This window comes from Diabrotica undecimpunctata, chromosome 7 (assembly GCF_040954645.1).
Source record: "Diabrotica undecimpunctata isolate CICGRU chromosome 7, icDiaUnde3, whole genome shotgun sequence".
Lineage (NCBI taxonomy): Eukaryota > Metazoa > Arthropoda > Insecta > Coleoptera > Chrysomelidae > Diabrotica > Diabrotica undecimpunctata.
Window position 1 is genome coordinate 39,649,616 of NC_092809.1, and position 19,895 is coordinate 39,669,510.

General features: G+C 31.6%; 3 protein-coding genes across 3 annotated transcripts; 2 read left to right on the forward strand and 1 right to left on the reverse strand.

The window, feature by feature from the left end:
• Positions 1-1,849: 1,849 nt before the first annotated feature.
• Alg13 (Alg13 UDP-N-acetylglucosaminyltransferase subunit) lies at positions 1,850-2,839 on the forward strand. Its single transcript, XM_072537144.1, has one exon. It carries the CDS (start codon positions 2,059-2,061, stop codon positions 2,608-2,610), a length of 552 nt encoding a protein of 183 aa, XP_072393245.1. The 5' UTR covers positions 1,850-2,058; the 3' UTR covers positions 2,611-2,839.
• Positions 2,840-2,869: 30 nt separating this feature from the next.
• On the reverse strand, positions 2,870-3,966 carry eca (transmembrane p24 trafficking protein eclair). Its single transcript, XM_072537142.1, has 3 exons — positions 3,761-3,966; positions 3,163-3,530; positions 2,870-3,069 (listed from the first exon to the last, which is right to left on the reverse strand). The coding sequence occupies exons 1-3, from the start codon at positions 3,897-3,899 to the stop codon at positions 2,920-2,922; spliced, it is 657 nt and encodes a 218-aa protein (XP_072393243.1). The 5' UTR covers positions 3,900-3,966; the 3' UTR covers positions 2,870-2,919.
• Positions 3,967-4,216: 250 nt separating this feature from the next.
• Positions 4,217-19,273, forward strand: LOC140445241 (ATP-dependent RNA helicase DDX54). Its single transcript, XM_072537141.1, has 11 exons — positions 4,217-4,551; positions 4,609-4,776; positions 4,866-5,221; positions 5,278-5,446; positions 7,609-7,819; positions 9,040-9,254; positions 9,323-9,526; positions 11,758-12,074; positions 17,509-17,644; positions 18,822-18,969; positions 19,037-19,273. The coding sequence occupies exons 1-11, from the start codon at positions 4,369-4,371 to the stop codon at positions 19,213-19,215; spliced, it is 2,286 nt and encodes a 761-aa protein (XP_072393242.1). The 5' UTR covers positions 4,217-4,368; the 3' UTR covers positions 19,216-19,273.
• Positions 19,274-19,895: the final 622 nt, after the last annotated feature.

Sequence of the window (19,895 nt, forward strand, 5' to 3'; positions counted from 1 at the left end):
TAGTCATTTCAAGATCTTGGGCAACACAGTGTGCTAGAAAGACGTTATGCGGGACACTAAAAAGATCCTGCTGAACTTCTGTCGTCACGCCGAATCTAGCACTCTTCCGATCTGAGTAATTTGACATAAATTCATTAAAGCTTGGTCGCCGGTCATCTTTGATCTCATGTTGAAGGGTTCGGGCTTCTTCTGTTTCATTTGAACCAGCATAAGGTGCAAAACTATTTATGTATTTTTGGTTTACCTTTCGTCATTTATTCTCTTTTTAATTTCATACGGACCTTCCTGTCTTTGCAGTTTAGGAGACAAGCCTCGAAAATGTGGATTATAAAGCCAAACAAGATCAAGCCTACCTAATAGCTTTCATTCTTGCATCGAGAATCATATTCATCTTTCATTCTGTCACTGGCTAACTGGATGTGTTGTCGGGCAAGTTTATGAATGTTGTTCATTCTTAACTTCAGGCGGTCGACATAATCTTCGCTTGCAACATGTTCTGCAGCCAAACTCTAGGTCGCAGTGAAAACGAACTTCACGACCTAACATCAGGCACATTAGAGTCTGGCCTGTAGTTTCATTCACGACCGAGCGGTATGCCATTAAGAATAAATGAATGTGCTGGTCCCAATCTCTTTGAGATGTTCTGATACAACTTTTCACGGGTGTTTACCCATCGTTCGGTTCATCCTCTCGACCATTCCATCTGATTGAGGATGCAGGTCTGGTCTTATTGACACCAATCAATTTACAAACGTTTTGGAAAAGGGTTGACTCGCATTTTCGCCCTTGGTCAGAGTGGATCTCCAAGGGATCACCAAATCGGCTAAAGAATTATTTAATAAGTACCTCTGCAACGGTAGCAGCTTCTTGATTTGGTATCACATAGGCCTCGGTCCATTTCGTAAAATAATCTATGGCTACCAGGATATATTTAATTCCATCACTCGTCTCTGGAAGTGGACCTGCAATGTCGATTGCTACTCTTACCATAGGACTACCAACATTGTACTGTTTCTTTTTACCAACTGGACCATTACTGATTGCACACAGTTCACATTTCCGGCACCATCTTCTTACATCATCTTTACAGTTCGCCCAATAGAACCGTTCTCGAACCTTTTGCAGAGTCTTCGTAATACCAAAATATCCACCTGATGCACCGTCGTGCAACTGACACAATACTTCTGACACTTTACTTTTAAGTACAACTAACTGAAGCTTAGATTCTGTAACATCATCTTTCTCAAAGCTTCTATACAGAAGATCATCTTTTAGCACTAGGCAATTATATTGGCTCCAGTAACACTTGACGTCTGGACTACATGCACTAATGTCTTGCCAAGAAGGTCTTTCACTTCGACGCATCCAATCCAATACTCTTTTTATACATGGATCATCTGCCTGAGCGTCTTGTAGCTGTTGAGGCTGCCATTGATCATTAATGACGGTGGTTCGTCTCACGGGGCAAAGTTTATTTAAACATATTTCCATTACAAAATTTATGAATCCCTACACGAGAGTTTTTTTGTATTATCTCATACGACACATTTTATCTGTCAAAATATGAACTATACAGTTATGACGAAAAAATTCTTATATTTTACTAACTTGATTGGTCTAATTCCCCTATGAAACCGATTTGTTATCTAAATTGCTTTTCATAAATTGTTTGCATGTTTATTGAAAGTAGGTACATACATGTACAAAATTTAAATAAAAAGAAGCAGAGAACATGATCTTATACCAGGTTTTATACACCGAACAGTGCCGAACACAAAATAATCGGAACATTTTTTTTATATACTATGCACAAACCATGGTCTGTGATACTATGGTCACTATGGTCAGAGAAAAACCCAACCTATGGTTTTAACCACAAATCACGTTTTAAAAAACACTGAATGAAAAAATTATGAGTATGTAGTTTTATCAATGACGTGTATAACATAACATAAATATGTCATTGCGTTTTATCTTTCATCCACACAACAACCTTAGAAAAAGAACACACAACATACATTTCTAACCTAAAAAATGTGAAATGTCAAAATACTGAGTATGAGTAACATGAAAAAGAGAATATTTGTAACTGTCGGAACAACAAAATTTCCAAAACTAATTAATACAATTACTAACGAGAAAGTGATTCGTTCTTTTATATCTTTAGGGTATGATTATATTCAAATTCAAACCGGAAAAGATGTCATTAAACCACCAGTTATTGATTTACCACACACAATAAAGCAGGAAGGAACTTCCGTTATTATAGAAATCCAAGACAAGTTGGTAATAAAATACGATTCCTACTTTGAAGATTTCGAACGAGAAATAGTAAACAGTGATTTGGTAATTAGTCATGCAGGAGCAGGAACTTGTTTGGAAGTGCTTAAGAAGGGAAAACATTTGTTAGTTGTAGTTAATGAAGATTTAATGGATAACCATCAAATAGAATTAGCAGGGCAGCTTCAAGATAATGGCTACTTATATTATTGTACTTGTGATACACTGAATGATATATTAAACAAAAACTTTTCAGATTTAAAACAGTATGGGGTTGCAGATAGAGTTTTATTTTCAAATTATTTAGATAAAAGTATGGGATTTGCTTAACATGGTAGTTTTATTAAATTTAAAATGTTTTATTAGGATTAAATAAGTTTGTAAACAAATATGTGATTAGCATTGTAACATAGCATTAAAATTTTACGAAGATATTTCTTAACTGTACAGCCTCTTTGTGAACAGTTGCTTTTGTTTTCTTTTATATTTATATGGAATTTTATTACTTTTTACACAGGTATTATTCTTTCTTGTGGTTATTAGAACCATTTTCTACTATCCTGTATTATTGTTAATATAATAAAACAAATTTTTATAAAAAATTTATTTAAATAAAATTATAACAAAGAAATTAAGTATTTAAACAAGTTTCTTGGCTTCGAAGAAGGTTTTTAAGTGTCTCATTTGCCAGGTTCCCATAATCAGAAGCACAGCAGTTTGGGTGATGGACCACCAAAGAACTCTTGAGTTTGTACTTTCACTGGTGTGTCTGAATCTCTCCTCACGGTACTAAATACAAAAAAAAGCAATACCATTAATAAACATATAGTGATTCATGTATTTACTATAGTTAAATTAGCTTTAATGAGTGAAATTCCTTACCCTTTGGTAATTTTGTTCCTTTGTGATCTGTTCTACTTGATCAATCAACTGTCTGACCCTTAATTGTAATTCAGAAAGTTTTTCCCTTTGCACAATTTCTCCATAATTAATTGCATGTTCACCAACTTGTATATCCAAATGAACTCTTAGTTGAGATCCACTAAACCAAGCTGTGCTGTTAGAGAACATACAAATGACATGCTCACCAGGTAAATGGGAAGTAAATGATATTTTCCCCTCTGCACTGTATACTCTTGATAATATGATTTTATCATCAGGATCTCTAACTTCCACATGCATACCAATACCAGTAGAAGAAGGCATAAAACCTCCACTTCTTGGATCATAAAGTTCTACTTTGTAATTTACTAAAAACAATTAACAAACATTTTATTTGTTGGGCATATGCTTTACTGATTAATATTCAAAAAAATATAAATATTTAGGCTAAATAATCACATCCTTAGAACTATAGCTGCCTAAAAGATCTTAAATTAAACATTCATAGCTAAGCAACAATTTTAGGTAAATCAAAAACAATTTAAAATATTGCACTGGAAAATTACAAATCCAATGCAGTAGATTATTTTTACCTTACCTATGACATTAGTCTCATCTGGAATTTCTTCTATAAAACATTTCCTTTCAGTTTCTCCAATATGAAAATACAACGCCGAAGAGATTTCAAAGAGAATAAAAAATATTGCTATTGAGAAATATGGTATACTTTTGCCCATTTTGACTATATTTCTTAATTCTATATTTCACTACACGTCACCGAAGTACACGAAAATAGAAAATGTATTGACATTTTGACATTCACTTCTTTTTTAATGCGTTAACTGTCAGGGTGGTTGTCTGCTTCGATATAATCATTAACCACTACCATTAAAAATAAGTAAATAAATATCTATTTTTTACCTGAATTAATTAAAAAAAAAAAAAATCCTTAATTTTATGTTTAAAATAACATATTTTTGTTTTTTCAAAAAAATAGTTGTTATTTAGCTTATCCATGCTGTCTATTCCTTATTGTCAAATTTAGAGGTTATAGTTGTACAGGAAAATCTAACCTAAAAAACGAAGTATAGTGAAGATTGGGTACAAATTAATACAAATACAAATAGTTTATGAATAACAAATTCTAAACCTAAATACTTTGCTTTTACGGTGTTTAATTAGTTTGTTTTAGTATATTTCGTAGTAATGGCAGACATTCCGGGGTTCTCAGATCCAAATAATATAAAGGAAACTAACATCAAGGATGATACGGCCAAAAAGAAGAAAAACCAAAAAGGTGGAGGATTCCAGTCTATGCATTTGAATTACAATGTTCTTAAAGGGATTACAAAAAGGGGTTACAAACAACCCACACCTATTCAAAGAAAAGTAACATTTACTACACGCGAATTCTCAATATCAGTACTAATGAGTTTCGATTTTTAGACTATACCTGTAATTATGGAAGGCAAAGATGTTGTAGCCATGGCCAGAACAGGTAGTGGTAAAACTGCTGCTTTTTTAATACCACTATTTGAAAAACTGAAAATACGTTCTGCTAAAACAGGAGCTAGAGCTCTTGTAATGTCCCCCACAAGAGAACTGGCATTACAGGTAAATAAAGAATATTTAAATATTGTATATATTATAGTAGTAATCTTATAAGAATAAAATTAAACATTGCTTATTTTTTTATTTTTTAGACTTTAAAATTCATAAAAGAGCTGGGTCGTTTTACAGATCTAAAAGCAGCAGTAATATTAGGTGGAGACTCAATGGATGATCAGTTCTCCGTAATACATGGAAATCCAGATATTATTGTTGCTACTCCAGGTAGATTTCTGCATGTATGCATAGAAATGGATTTAAAATTGAATAATGTGGAGTATGTAGTGTTTGATGAAGCAGATAGATTATTTGAAATGGGCTTGGGAGAGCAGTTGACTGAAATCATTAGAAGATTACCAGATACAAGACAGACAGTCCTATTTTCAGCTACACTACCTAAGGTTTTAGTAGAATTTGCTAAAGCAGGTTTAAATGATCCAGTTTTAATAAGGTTTGTGCTTCTCAAATGTATTTTTGGTTAGTTTTTATAGGTATTAAATATTTTAGATTAGACATTGAGTCCAAATTACCTGAAGAATTGGTATGCTGGTATTTCACTGTTAGACCAGAGGAGAAACTATCAGCTTTATTAGTACTTTTAAAGAGTCATATAGATCCTAACCAGCAAACAGTGGTTTTTGTTGCCACCAAACATCATGTGGAATATTTGCATATGGTAAGTAGTAGTATAGAGTAAGGTAAATAGTCCTGCTGACTTATTTTATTCTTTTTTTTTTCATTGTAATTATGTTCACATTATATTTTTCATTCTATGTTAATATTCCCTGTATTTCTTTTGGAATTACATAAATAAAACTAAATCACTAATTGAATTTGCAAACTATTAGAAAAATAATATGATCACTTTTTAAAAACAATAAGAAACACATTTATTTCAGCAACCATAAGATGAAACTAAATTGCTAAACATAACATAAAAAAAACGGTTGTGGCAGTCCAGTGGGACTGCCGGTAGAAGTTACACTTCTATATACGCATTCACAGTTACAAATTTATTTGGGAGCCAATCTGCACAATTATTACATATGTAATGCTATAGGTAAGACATAGCAGAAAGAGAAACAGAATTAATAACAACTTACTAACAATTAATAAACAACATTTGACCTGTAATAGCAGTATAGTAAATGAAGGATTGAATCAATATTTTGATGAAAATGTATATATTTTTTTTCATGTATGTATGAAAGGAGTTAAATGCAAAATTTTTTTTACACATACTCTGCAGTAAAATTCATTGTTTATTTTGTTATTAATATAAAAATACAATACAATACACTGCAACATAATTCAATATAATAATACAATACAAATTAAAATGCAATATTCATAAGTATTTAAAAATGACAATAATATACATAAAAAAATACACTAGAATACAGTGCAACCTAATTCGATATAATAATACAATACAAATTAAAATGCAATATTCATAAGTATTTAAAAATGACAATAATATACATAACTTTTCTATTTACGCATGTGTTTAATTTACCATGTAATAATATTAATAAAAAAGTCCTCCCCGACTGGGAATCGAACCCCGGTCTCCCGCGTGACAGGCTATGATACTGACTACTATACTACCGAGGACATGACACAAACATATTTCAAAATTGACAGTTCTGGATCATACAGTGATTTATTGAGATTATTTTGAAATACAAAAGACTAATATAATTAAGAACATTTAATAAATAATACAAAACATATCACATAAATAATAATATTAATAAATATTTTATTATATATATATATAAAATTATATGTATATATTATATAATATATATAATATTAAATATATATACAAAAGGAACATTTTTATATTCGAGAGAGCAAGAGAGAGAAAATATATCTTCTGTCTCTCTCTTACTCATTATCTTACATATGTAATGATTTCACAGATTCACTCCCATACAAATTTCCAACATGGAGCACGCATATAGAAGTATAACTTCAAAAAGGTTCCGAAATCCTCTATAAGCAATTGACATCCACTTGATGATAAGAAAATAAAACAGGTTTCAAAAATAAACCCATCTTTAATAAAACCAACATTTGGTACATACAGTGGCATCTTTATAATTTTAAAGTAAATTATGTTCTAAGCTCAAGATATAATCCTTATTTGTCATAGTAGAAATCTACTTGTAGTGCATACCCTATTGCAGATTCCCCATGTGCACCTGTGTTCAGTCGCTTTATAGAAAACTACTCCATATCTCTGGAACCGTTTTGAGTAAAATAAAGTGTAAGGATTTTTTAGGTTCAGGGCACTCAGAGCTATCTATTAGTGAAAAGCCCAACTGTATAGGTTGCATAATATAGGCGCTATAAAACAAAAACGAAATTTGTCAGTCAGCCCACTATAATATGCATCTCAAGCTAACAACTTAAGCTGTCCAGCCTGCTTGAAGGGTTAACATAAAAAACCCAATTTGTCATTCTAGTGTCACTGTTATCACTATTAATAGGATTATGAATCTTACGATGATATGTATATTTGAATTCTTGTTTTTTGGTGGTTTTTTAGTTCTTAATAATGTTTTATTTATACTGGGTATGTATAAAAGTAGTGCAACACCTGTGTTACCTTTTATTGTTTTTTCTCGGTATCGTAACTATATTAACTTTTTATTATTTTACTTGGTTTTTTTCAGTTCCATTTTACTCTTTTTATAGTCTGTCTAAAAGTGTAAAATAAGTCTTAAATAATAAAGATATGAACTTTTCCACATTTATTGAATTGAATTGATGGACTAATAAAAGTAATCAATAAACACTTTAACATATTTAATAATTGTTATTTTTTTGCAGGTATTAGACAAAATGGGTGTGAGTAATACATACATATATTCAAATTTGGACCCATCAGCAAGGAAAATCCATGCAGCCAAATTCGGTTTGGGTAAAGTAAAAGTACTTATAGTAACTGATGTGGCAGCTAGAGGTATTGACATACCACAATTGGATAATGTCATAAACTACAATTTTCCTGCCAAATCCAAGTTATTTGTACATCGAGTAGGTAAGAAAAATACATCTTAACACTTATTATTCATGATTGTATACTTTTTTCTGCTGAATTCAAAAATATTTCGCAAAACTACTTACTCTACCTATGTATCATTTTAAAAAATTGTGGTCACTGAAGAGATTTATTTTACACACATTACATTACTAGCAATTTCCAAGGATAGGATAAACAGACGAAGTTAAGCATTAACAAAATGAATCCATAAAATAGATCCATAAACATTTGTTTTAAAATAAGAAAACTTCAACTTTTCAGCAAAACTCTAGTTTCTTCTACAATATTATTGGTGTATTAGGCATTTCAACTAGAAATATACAAATACTATCAACCCATACCGTAAATCTTGATGGTTATTGTAAAAATACTTTTTTGTAAGAAAAAAATTTGAATGTTAATATTTATTATAATAAAAAATGATTATTGTCACTTATCAGGAAGTTTAGAAGATAGAAGAAATGAATCCACACAACATTAAACATGATGCTGAAACAAAAAGGGACTTGAAGAGAACAAGAATAGTGTACATAAAAGACATATCAGAAAAATAAAAAGGATAGGAAATACATAACAAGATTTAAAACAATCAATCAACTGAATCTATTTTATTTAAAACCAAACCTAAAAATGTACAAGAAAGATCATATAACTGCATTTATAAAATACCTTGTGAATCATGCTATAACCATGTAAAGAAGAAGACCTGTTAACTCCACATTCAATAGCAACCAGGAAACCAAGTTTAAAGACTCCAGCATTTTTCTGTAAAGAAAAAGAAAATGCATAAGAAAAACAGTGGATCCCAAATTTAATTTGATTGTTTCTTATGAATTTGAAGAGAATGCATAATAAGATAACAAAACGAAGAAGAAGGCCCATATTCAGAAGAGATCTTACTGACACCAGGAGAAACTTATGTACCAAAATGAAGCTGTTTTTCAAGAAAATAAAAATCATAAGAATATGTAAAAAAGAAGAAAACCTCTTGAACCCAAATTCAATATAGTTCTTCCTTGCACCAGGAGAAACCTATGTACCAAGTTTAAAAACTTTTTAGCTTTTGTGTTAAGAAAGAAAAAGCATATATTACATGTTGAGATACAAAAATCAGATTAATCCAAGAATTACATATTTCTGAAGCACAAATAGGAGTTTTAACTGAAATTGTACAATTATTCTAGTGCATAATATCTTAGATTTACTTATTCTTCCAGGTCGGTGTGCTAGAGCAGGGAGAAGTGGTACAGCATATTCGTTCGTTTCTCCAGACGAATTTGCTTATCTTCTGGATTTACACTTATTTTTAGGACGTCCCCTTTCCCTAACAAACGCTTCAAACAAGAACGGAACTGTGGGAAGAATTCCTCAGACACTTATTGAAGAACAACATAGCCACATACTGTCCATTCATAATAACAATGTTGAATTGGTAAGAATAAAGTAATTTAAATTCTTAATAACAATAGGTAATAATTGATGATGATTCCTTTTTGTTAGATATCAACAAAAAAAGTGTCAGAGAATGGTTACCAACAATATATCAGATCTAGGCCCAATGCTTCAGCAGACAGTAACAGAAGGATCAAAGAATTGCCACTATCTTCATGCTGGGTGCATCCAATTTTCAAGAATGTCGATGAAGTTGATGAGAATGAGAGGGAAAATCTTTTAGATAAAATGAAGCAGTACAGACCTCATGGGGTAAAGTATAAATTTGTTAAAATAAACATTTTTCTTGTTGAAATGAAATTTCTATGACGTCACAGTTCACCCAACTGCTTAGAATAATTCTCTTAGAAGTAATTTTAGAATTATTTTGATGTAAAAAAAATTGGTATTCAAAAACAATAATTTATGTTAAATCATTAGAAAATCAGAGGAACAGTAATTATAAAAAACGACTATTTACTACAGAACAATACTAGTATTAGGTTTAGGATAAGATTATATACTAAACAATAAATAATAACTAAAAATTGTAAAAATGGGAAAATGACAATATTTCAATACAGCAATGCAAAAGCACAAAAATAAAATAGAATTTCAATTTAGTCAACCAACATTACCATAACCTATAAGATTGAACTGTACATTATTACTATTTGTTATAATTTATTTTTGTATTTATAATTACTTATATAAAATATATTAATAAATATCACTAGAGTTCTAGGAGATACACACAACGCAAAAGTCTAAGGATATTTTAATAATTTGACAATACCAATGACAGAAATTTCATGATCATATAAATTTGCTTATAATATAACTGTTGATACAGACACTCACTTCTTATCAAAACAAAATTGTAAAACTGATAGCAATACGTGTTTTAGAATGTTTTTTATAAGGGACAACAAAATCGACATTTTTATGTTTTGTTTATTTTTAATTTTAGTCACTTTATACCATTCTTTCTTAATAGGTAAGTTAAAGATATTGTCTTTTTACCATGCAATGACAACATTTAACGTTGAACGAGATGAATAGAGCCGTGGGCCTCCTTCAAGCTGTTACGTGACAAGCTCAAGTTGCTGACCAGCTGGGTGTCTCTCAAAGCGTCGTAAGTCGTTTATGGCGTCAGTTTAGAGACATTGGGAGTCCAGCCGAGCAACATCCAGGACGTGGTCGCTCTACAACCGTCGCTCAAGACCGATAGTTAATTTTAAATGCCAGAAGGTAGCCAACAATGGCAGCACCCAAGCTGGTTAATGAATTACTTCTTGCACATAATGTAACAATTAGCAGCAGTACTGTGAGGAATCGTCTCCATGAAGCCAATCTTCGTAGTCGGCGACCACTGAGATGTCCACCTCTATCTAAAGGCAATTGCGCTGCAAGATTAACCTGGTGTCAAGAGTTTCAGAATTGGACTGACAATGACTGGGCCACAGTTTTGTTTAGTGACGAGTCTAGATATGGATTTCATCCAGATTCTCGTCGGACAAGAGTTTGGAGAGGACCCGGAAATGGAGAACGATTACGACATCTTCAAGAAGTGTATGCATACAGAGGTGGTACATTAATGATATGGGGCGGAATCATGATTGACGGAAGAACTGACCTCATTTGCCCACGTGGCTTTCTCACAAGTCAGCAATATTTGGACACTATTTTTGAACCTGTTGTGAGCCCGTTTGCAGCTGCTGTTGGAGAAAATTTTTACTTTATGCATGATAACGCTCGACCACATGTTGCGCATATTGTAACAAACTGGTTGGTTAATGAGGGTATTGATGTATTGCCGTGACCAGCACAATCACCGGACTTGAATCCCATTGAGCATGTATGGGACATGCTCCAACGACAAATTACTCCACATATGGGCAATATCTACAATAAGTTTCAATTAAAAGAGCTTCTGAGAGAACAATGGACACAACTACCTGAAGCAGACATTAACAATGTGATTCGGAGCATGAACAGTAGATGTAGAGCAGTGATAAACCAACGTGGTGGCCATACTTTATTTTAAGTTTATATTTCGTATTTTTGACATTTTATGGTGGTAGGTGAAACATTGGTGATTTGCAATATATTTTTTTTGCTCCGATTTTCTGTTTTTTTTTGCAATTTATGGTTTTTGACATATTAAACAACAATCTAAACTACAAATTTTGTATTACTTTTTTAAGTTCATTACACATAAACAAAATACGTCTATTTATAAAAATATCCCTAGACTTTTGCGTTGTGTGTAGTTAAACATTCATATGAATATTTTGTCAAGTATAAGTTAGTTTTCTATTTTAATTTAATTTAAATTAAAAAATATATAGATTATCTTATCTCGAAATAGCATGAAGGCAGAAAGCCTTCATGCAAAAGCATTTTTATTTTGAAAATAATTGGCATACAATTGTGTTTAAATTATATTTCGATACAATTAATGATCGTATACGATTATTAACATATTTAATGAATTGTTTTAGACAATATTTGAAATTTGCGGTAAAAACAAATCCGAAGAGTACGTTACTATGAAGAAAAAACGCGCTTTCCACGAAAATAAAATTTCGGTTCACCAACAATCAATAGCCAATAAAAAGCAAGCTGAACTATTAGAGGCGAACAACAATGAAGAGACTTTACAAAAAAGCACTAACGAAGACATTACAGACACGTTTTCAACAGTTGTTATGCCGAAAAAGAGGAAGATGGACGGTTTATATAAAAATAATAAAAAGCTCAAGGTCAAAGATGAAAATTATATTCCTTATGCCCCCTCGGATCAACACACGGAAGAAGGGTAAGACGTTTTGGATATAATTATTTATCAATATAAAATCTTTTTTAATTTTTAGTATTGTTTAAGTAGGAAGTATAGAAAATAGCTGGTTAATTAATTGAAGAACTAAATAATGAAATAAAATATATGTATGATTGAAAATTAGAGAAACATTAGCATAACTCATAAATTGTTATCAATTTGTAAGAGAATCGCCTCACCATTTGTTGAAATGTGTTAATTGGCATATAGCGAGGGCATTATCTAAGCTCGGCGACCGGAGTCGCAATGGGAGGTTGCCTAGTTGGTCCAGGGATCTTTCGAACGAGTTCACTGTAATACATTAGATTTTAAGGCTGTAACTCAAGCATTTTGTACGCAATGTATGCATCCCCTTATTTAGAGATACGATAAATTAGATAAGAAAATTAGAAAGAAATTACAATGTATATTGTAACCTAAATTTAAACTAATAACATTTAACGGGTTTTTACCAAAATATTTAGTGGTTCTAAACATGTACACCTAGTAAGTATTAACCACATTTTGTATTAACCTTGGTCAAAATTTAAATTTCACGTTCTCTTTAATTAAAGTGGTTATATACTTTTAGGACACACTGATGATGGAATATAGATTCCGAAAACGTTTTGTGATATAGCCCGATTGGGTGTGTTAATTATATACCTTTTATAAAGGATTTTAAATAAAATTTTTGTGATGCATGGTTTACAGCCAGCTACAGGAATTTAGTTTCCTTATGGATTTTTTAAATCTGTTATGTCTCCTTGCTTGTGTAATAAAGTAATGAGATTCAGTCTTATTTTGTTAATAAACTGCACATGAATATTTGTTTTGTTTAAAGATTGACTATGTTGTATAGTAATTTCCAGCTACAACCAGTCTGTCAAAATTTAGCAAACAGAAAAAATAATCACTAAATTCACTAGACAGTTAGGACTGCGATCAGTAAACCGAGTTTATTAGTAAATGTTTGTTTATATTAAACAAGCTTGGTGACAGAAGAAGAAGTTTATTTATTCGAAAATAGGGAAAGCCCTTATACAGATAACGGCATTGTTTTATTGACCATAGGAATTAAGATTCATTGCAATCCCATCTCTAGAGTATATTTAGTATAATGCTCTAAAACTAATTTTTTGGTTATTTTTTAGCCTTAATAGCAATACAAATAAATAAGTAAGTAAATAAGTGATATGCTTTATTGTCACTGAAAATTATACAAATTTTATGGACAAAGCTTATAACAAAAAGACAAGGAAGAGGAAAAAAAAATCGGTTGCCTGTAAAGTCGGTTTTACGGGCGAAGATATTGATATGAATATTATTAAATTGCACAATAGGAACAAGGAATTGAATGAAAATAAGAATTGCACAAATTTTAACTATAGAAATATATTTTGTTTACTAAAACATTGTACATGTAAACTTAAACTTAACTAATTTCTATTTGAGTGATTTTGTTGAGGATAGGACGATGATAGGAGAAATAGCATCGCACCAGCGGACCGATCATGTTTGAGTGGGAGAGAGACGCAAGGCATTCGCCGGTCCGGCGGGCCTCTCTCTCGTTCGGTGACTCATCGTAACAGACGTGAGCGGGCGTTACATTTTTTCATGAGTGACTCCGAGCCACAACCTAATTTAAGACGTTGTCACGTCAAAAATCAGAATAAGAATGTTTATAATTTTAAATAAAAAAAAACAATAAAATTCTTAAAAACTTAAACATAAAAAATACTACCTAATTAAGAACCTACAAACTTCGTAAAACTCCTCATATTATGGAGTAGGGCTGGTATAGTACTTGCAGAGAAATGAAGTATTTTTGCCCTTAATTCGACTAGGTTTGTGGCCCTTTCAAACTGATGCCTATAAATGTTTTCTTTGAGAAAGCCCCAAAAAAAGAAATCGTTAGGCGCTAAGCCACAGGATCTAGCGGGCCATTTAATTGTACTACGTGTACTTATCAGTCGATCAGGAAACGTTTGATTGAGGAAGTCAATAGTTGCTCTAGAGTTGTGAGCCGAACACCCATCCTGTTGGAAATAAACCTCCTGAAAATTAACGGGAAGGCGTCGAACTGCCGGAATTATCTCATTCTGTAAAAGTTGTAAATATTTGGGCCCGTTTAGGTTTCCATCGATAAAAAATGGACCGACAATATGGTCGCCCAACATCCCAGTCCAAACATTTAACTTTTGCGGATGCTGCGTTCGCACTGCAACACTGAGGTGCTTATTTTTCCGAGAATAATACCTTGCAACGGATGGATTGTGTTTTTTATGTAATGAAAATGAAGATTCGTCAGAAAATAAAATATTTTTTAAAAAGTGTACATTTTCATTCTGTTTATTTAACATAATTTCTTGTGTTGTATCTTAAAACAGTGATACCCATTCTTTTTGAGAACTCTCTGGACAGTTCGAGCATTCACGTTAACTTTCCTAGCAATTTGTACACTATTGCAGGATTCACTAGCTTCCACAAAAACACAAATATGAATATCCCTGTTTTGACGCTCCTAATCGACAGGTCTAACACAAAAAATCCTTTATAAAAGGTATATAATTTAAAAACCCAATCGGGCTATATCACAAACGTTTTCGGAATCCATAAATTGTTGTGATGATTTCGATTTTGTCATTGTCAATTTGAAGACTAATAGTATTTGTATCAATATTTGAATATTTATATTTAGTTGTTATTATCATAGCCTTCGTCTTTAACACATTTAACTTTAGTTTGTTGATCTTTAAATATTTATTAACAGACTGCAATGCTGAATTCTTTCTAGATACAGCATTTTCTAAGTTTAAATCAAAACATGTAAGTAGGGTGTCATGTGCATAAAAATTAAAGAAATCACATTTAACAAACAAGTTTATATCATTTAAATACAATATGAACAAAAGGGGTCCTAATGTATGTAATGTAAAGGTACCTTGATGTACCCCAATATTAACACTAATTTCAGAAAAAGTCATATCATCAATCCTCACTTGTTGCTTTCTATCCAATAAGTAATCTTTAAACCATTCAAGAACATTTATTGCTGCATTCTATCCAATAGGTAATCTTGAAACCATTCAAGAACATTTCCTTTATCACAATAGCCTTCTAATTTAGTGAGAAGTATATTACAATCAATAGTTTCAAACGCTCTTTTTAAATCAAGGAATACTACCACTAAATAATTATCCTTCTCAATGGGCAGAAGTATATTTATAGGTCTAAATTCATCCGCCTTAATTAACTAATTATTAACTTTTGGTATTGGAACAACTGTACTGATTTTTGGTGATCTAAGAGAAGTATTTATAAAATTTAAGATAATGTGACAACAAGTTACAAAAAACTCTTTTAAAATTTTGGAGTTTAGTATTTCATTAATGTTACTCCTATTATCTAACGACTTAACCTTGACTGGCAAGTCACTTAGTGATAGTAACCTAAATTCATGAATACTGGGATACAAATTCTGATTATCAGAACTTCATAATTCTTCGGAGTCGATAGTTTCAACAATTTGCCGAATACTAGAGACGAAATACATACTCACCAAACTTACGCACTATTTCAACTTTGTCACTCAGAATGCATAACTGATCCTGAATTTTTGACAATAATTATTGTTAATTAGTGTTTTTAGCGTTTTCCACATAAGTCTAGAGTTATTTTTATACCTATCGATTTTATCAAAATAATATTGTTCTTTTTTTGCTTTTAATATATTAACTACCACATTTCTTGCTCTTTTCAAATCCTCGCATTTGGCATTTCTATCACTTATGTTAACAGTTTTAAACTCTTTGTATAATTTGTCCCTAATTTTAATTTTACTATGAACTTTATTATCAAACCATGTTATGTTACTTTTGATCTGACATGTTTGAAGAGGTGCTATTTTATTTATGGCAGACTATTGGATAAAATTTCATTGTAAATAGTATTGACATCAGTGGAATCTAAATCCCAATCACAAGAAAGTAAATTCATTTGGATTTGATATATTTTTTCTCGTTAAGATATCTGTAACGTTTACTAGAGACATTAAAATTTAGAAAACTATTACTAAAACTGATCGATATTATTGAATGATCGCTCACTCAACTTGGGAGTCGAATAAACAAAACAACTAATCAGATCATTATTAACAAGAACATAATTAATTAAGGTTTCACTTGCTTACTTCTTTTAACAGAGCTTGTACCTTCTGAAATCCCACGTCACACTGTTCACAGAAAAACTTCAGTTTACGTTTTGTTTTCAACTGCATGCATTTAACTTCAGCTGCTGTTACATTACCATATTCAATACAAAGATCTGTTCTGCATCCATCACAAGAAAAAACTTGGTTTAAGTCAAATTGGTTATCACATTCGGCGCATGTATCCATTTTATTTATTAAAATATAGAAAACTTCCTGGACTATAGTCACAATCTCGGAACCACGTAGCATTATCAGCACATTAAGTTTTTATTGTCACTAGTTAATTTTATTCATCAACTTTTTCTAGTAAAGAAAGCATTCAACATCAAAGTTATTCAATCAAACAGCTAATTACACTTAAAATTTTCTAGGAATTTACTTATACACAATTCCAATTTTAAATTTGCTAAAAACTGGAAATTTTTGGCCAGTTTAAACCATAAAACAATACACATTTATGGAGCACATCAATTTACAATACAATTAGAATACACTTTTTGTATAAACTGACATTAAAAAGTATATTATGGTAACCTTATAAACAGGAGTTTCTAACAGTAAATGCAAGCTCAATTGGATTACTGGTTTGTCAACGATTATTTAATATAAATGACTATTTTTGAGTACTAATCGTTAAATCCATTTATTTAAATTTGCTTTTATTGGGAGTATGAGATTGTATAGGTCAAGAATGTTGGTATTACAATTTCTATCGGATCATGTTAGTGCTAGGGGTTGGCACTACCTGTGCATAACAACTGCGTCAAAGAGTCAACAAGTAGTTATGAGTTAATAAAATCCATAATTCATATTTTTGACAAACCGCGTATATGACTGAAAATTTTAATATCTGATTGTTGTATTTCAGGTTTAAGAACATGCAGAACTTTTTATAAAAAATAACTTTTTTATAAAACTAAAAATAAAAAAGTTTCCCATATGGTACATACTTAATTGTATGTACCATGTAGGACTGTGTGGGTCCTAGCCTCCCCAAGAATTTTTCTCCAGTCGTCCCTATCCATCGCCTTCCTCCGCCAAGCACGTATTTCCATATTTCTCATGTCTTCATCGATGTTATCTAGGAATCTTGTTCTGGGTCACATAATACATTACTACTTTTAAAGTTTTCTTTTAAATAAAAGCCAGACAATTTTAGAATATACAATACATCATGTAATCTCATAACAGTTTTATTTTATACCTGGTGAATTTTTTCAGCTTAGCAATAAACAATTTCCAAAAAGAAGCCATGAACGCCCAATTAGATTTAGTCGGCGATTCAAATGAAGCTATAAGGATGGGCAAACAACTGAAAGTATGGGATAGGAAAAAAAAGAAGATGGTTGCTGCACCGGTAAGTATTTTTAGATATGGAGTATAGATTCTCTTGGAAGTCGGAAGAAGTCCTTAAGCCAAAGTGTTGACTAGGTCAATAACTGGTCGTTTCTGTGGGCGATAAATAAAGTTCTTTATGTTTGCCTTCTTCTTCTGGTACCCCGTCCGATTATCGAACCTTGACGATCATATTGGCAATAATAACTATGTTCTTCCTCGGCGTGAGTCACTTCTTCTGTCGATCTTGCCCTGTATTATGAGGTTTAGAAGGTTATACCTCTCTGATGTCTCATTGCATGGCCGAAATATTGTAACTTTCAATTTTTATCGTTTTTGTTATTTCTGTGCTCTTTTTCATTCAGTGTAAGACTATTTCATTTGTTATTCGATCAATCCAACTTATCCGCAATATTCGTCGGTAAATACACATCTCAAAGGCCTCAAGTTATTTCATAAGTGTTGCTGTAAGAGTCCAGCTCCGCATGCCATACAGCAATGTAGAGGATATTTAACAGCGTATTAATCTGATTTTAAGGTTAAATGTAATATCCCTATTAATGAGAATTTTCGTTTTCATTATTTCATTTTTCGTTTTTTCATCGAGAGTTTTCGTTAACATTGGCATCCAAATAGGTGATATTGTGGATTCTTTCTAACTCTGTTTTGCTGACAACCATCAGTTTTGTCTTAGAAGTAATAAGCTTTAGCCCATATTCAACACATGTTTCGGACAATCTGTTTATAAGTATTTGCAACTCTTTTTCATTGGATGCAATCAGTACCGCGTCGTCTGCGTGTCTGAGATTGTTAATATTAATCCCGTTGATTTTAATGCCAACATCTTCATCTAATGCTCCTTTGAAAATAAATTCGGAGTAGATATTAACAAGTAGATGCGATAAAATACATCCTTACCTCACTCCACGTCGTATTTTCACTGCTTCCGTCGTATTCTGACCAATTCGTATGTTTTGATGTCAATACAAATTTTTGGAGGTCTTGGTCATTAATTCCCACCTTTTTCAAGACACTAATCTGTTCGTCGTGGGTGACCCGGTCAAAGGCTTTTTCGAAATCGATAAAACACCCACAAACAGACCTGCAAACATATGTTTACCTTGTATATATATATATATATATATATATATATATATATATATATATGCGGAAAGTGTAACAAATTATTGTTTTTGTAGGACTTTAGAGCCGGTAAAATAAAAACCGAATCAGGAGTTTGGATATCAGCTACTTATAAGAGTAATAGATATGAACAGTGGAAAGAGAAAACAAAAATAGACCAGGATGATGACGATGGCGACGAAGATGATTCTCCTGCTCCAAAACGTGAGATTATTAACTATAAAAAAATTTAAAACTACAAATTACAAATCCTTTTACTCATGTGTTTTAGGTCCTCTTAGAAACCCTCATGTACATTGGGCAAAACATAATGAAAAAGTCAAGATGAAGCAAAGAAAATCAGAAATGAAATCGTCCGATCAAATTGTAAAAGCCAGGTTGATAGCTGAAAAGAAGAAAAATAAGCAGAAGGGCAAAAAGTCGAAAAAGGGAAGAAAGAAGAGAAATTGATATGTTTTTAAGAGAATTATTTACGAAAAAGTTATGTAAATATATAGCCATAAAACTGTCTCGTGTTGGTTATTTTCCTATTATACAATTGCCTTCCGTGAAAAATTTGGGTTTTGTAAATTTGGCAATAGGTGTCATCATATGTATGATGAATATATTATTCATCGTCAATAATGCAGTTATTAACATTATGTACTGATAATAACTATTTTCGACTTAATAATAAATTCTATAAACAAAATTTTGGTCTAGCAATGGGCTCTAGTTTATCTTCATTATTAGCGAATGTATTTTGAAACAAATATTATTTCTAAACAAAATTTAAAATCCTCTGTATGGTGGAAATATGTAGATGACATATTCTCAATATGATATAAACGGCAAAGAAGAGATAATAACATTTACCATGGAAAAGGAATATAACACACTACCTTTCCTAAATGTTTTAATCTCGAAGAAGGATACTGGATATGAGACTTAAGTATATAGAAAACCAAAATACACCAAAAAAAATAACTAAATTACATATCAAATCACAACATCAATATTAAAAAGGGAATCATTAAATCCTTATACGAGAGAGCCAAAATTACTTGTTCTGATGAAAATTCGTTCTTAGAGGAGAAACATAAGAGAGAGAGAGAATAAGTGGACATCAATCTTATAGTAAAAATAGAGAA

What these genes read in the sequence shown, in the direction of transcription:
- Alg13 (XM_072537144.1), top strand. Translation starts at nt 2,059, where the DNA reads ATGAGTAACATGAAAAAGAGAATATTTGTAACTGTCGGAACAACAAAA.
- eca (XM_072537142.1), bottom strand. Translation starts at nt 3,899, where the DNA reads ATGGGCAAAAGTATACCATATTTCTCAATAGCAATATTTTTTATTCTC. An exon ending in AGATGAGACTAATGTCATAG is followed by an intron (nt 3,531 to 3,760) that starts GTAAGGTAAAAA and finishes AATTGTTTTTAG; the next exon opens with TAAATTACAAAGTAGAACTT. An exon ending in AGGAACAAAATTACCAAAGG is followed by an intron (nt 3,070 to 3,162) that starts GTAAGGAATTTC and finishes TTTTGTATTTAG; the next exon opens with TACCGTGAGGAGAGATTCAG.
- LOC140445241 (XM_072537141.1), top strand. Translation starts at nt 4,369, where the DNA reads ATGGCAGACATTCCGGGGTTCTCAGATCCAAATAATATAAAGGAAACT. An exon ending in AGCAGTACAGACCTCATGGG is followed by an intron (nt 9,527 to 11,757) that starts GTAAAGTATAAA and finishes GAATTGTTTTAG; the next exon opens with ACAATATTTGAAATTTGCGG. An exon ending in TGATTCTCCTGCTCCAAAAC is followed by an intron (nt 18,970 to 19,036) that starts GTGAGATTATTA and finishes CATGTGTTTTAG; the next exon opens with GTCCTCTTAGAAACCCTCAT.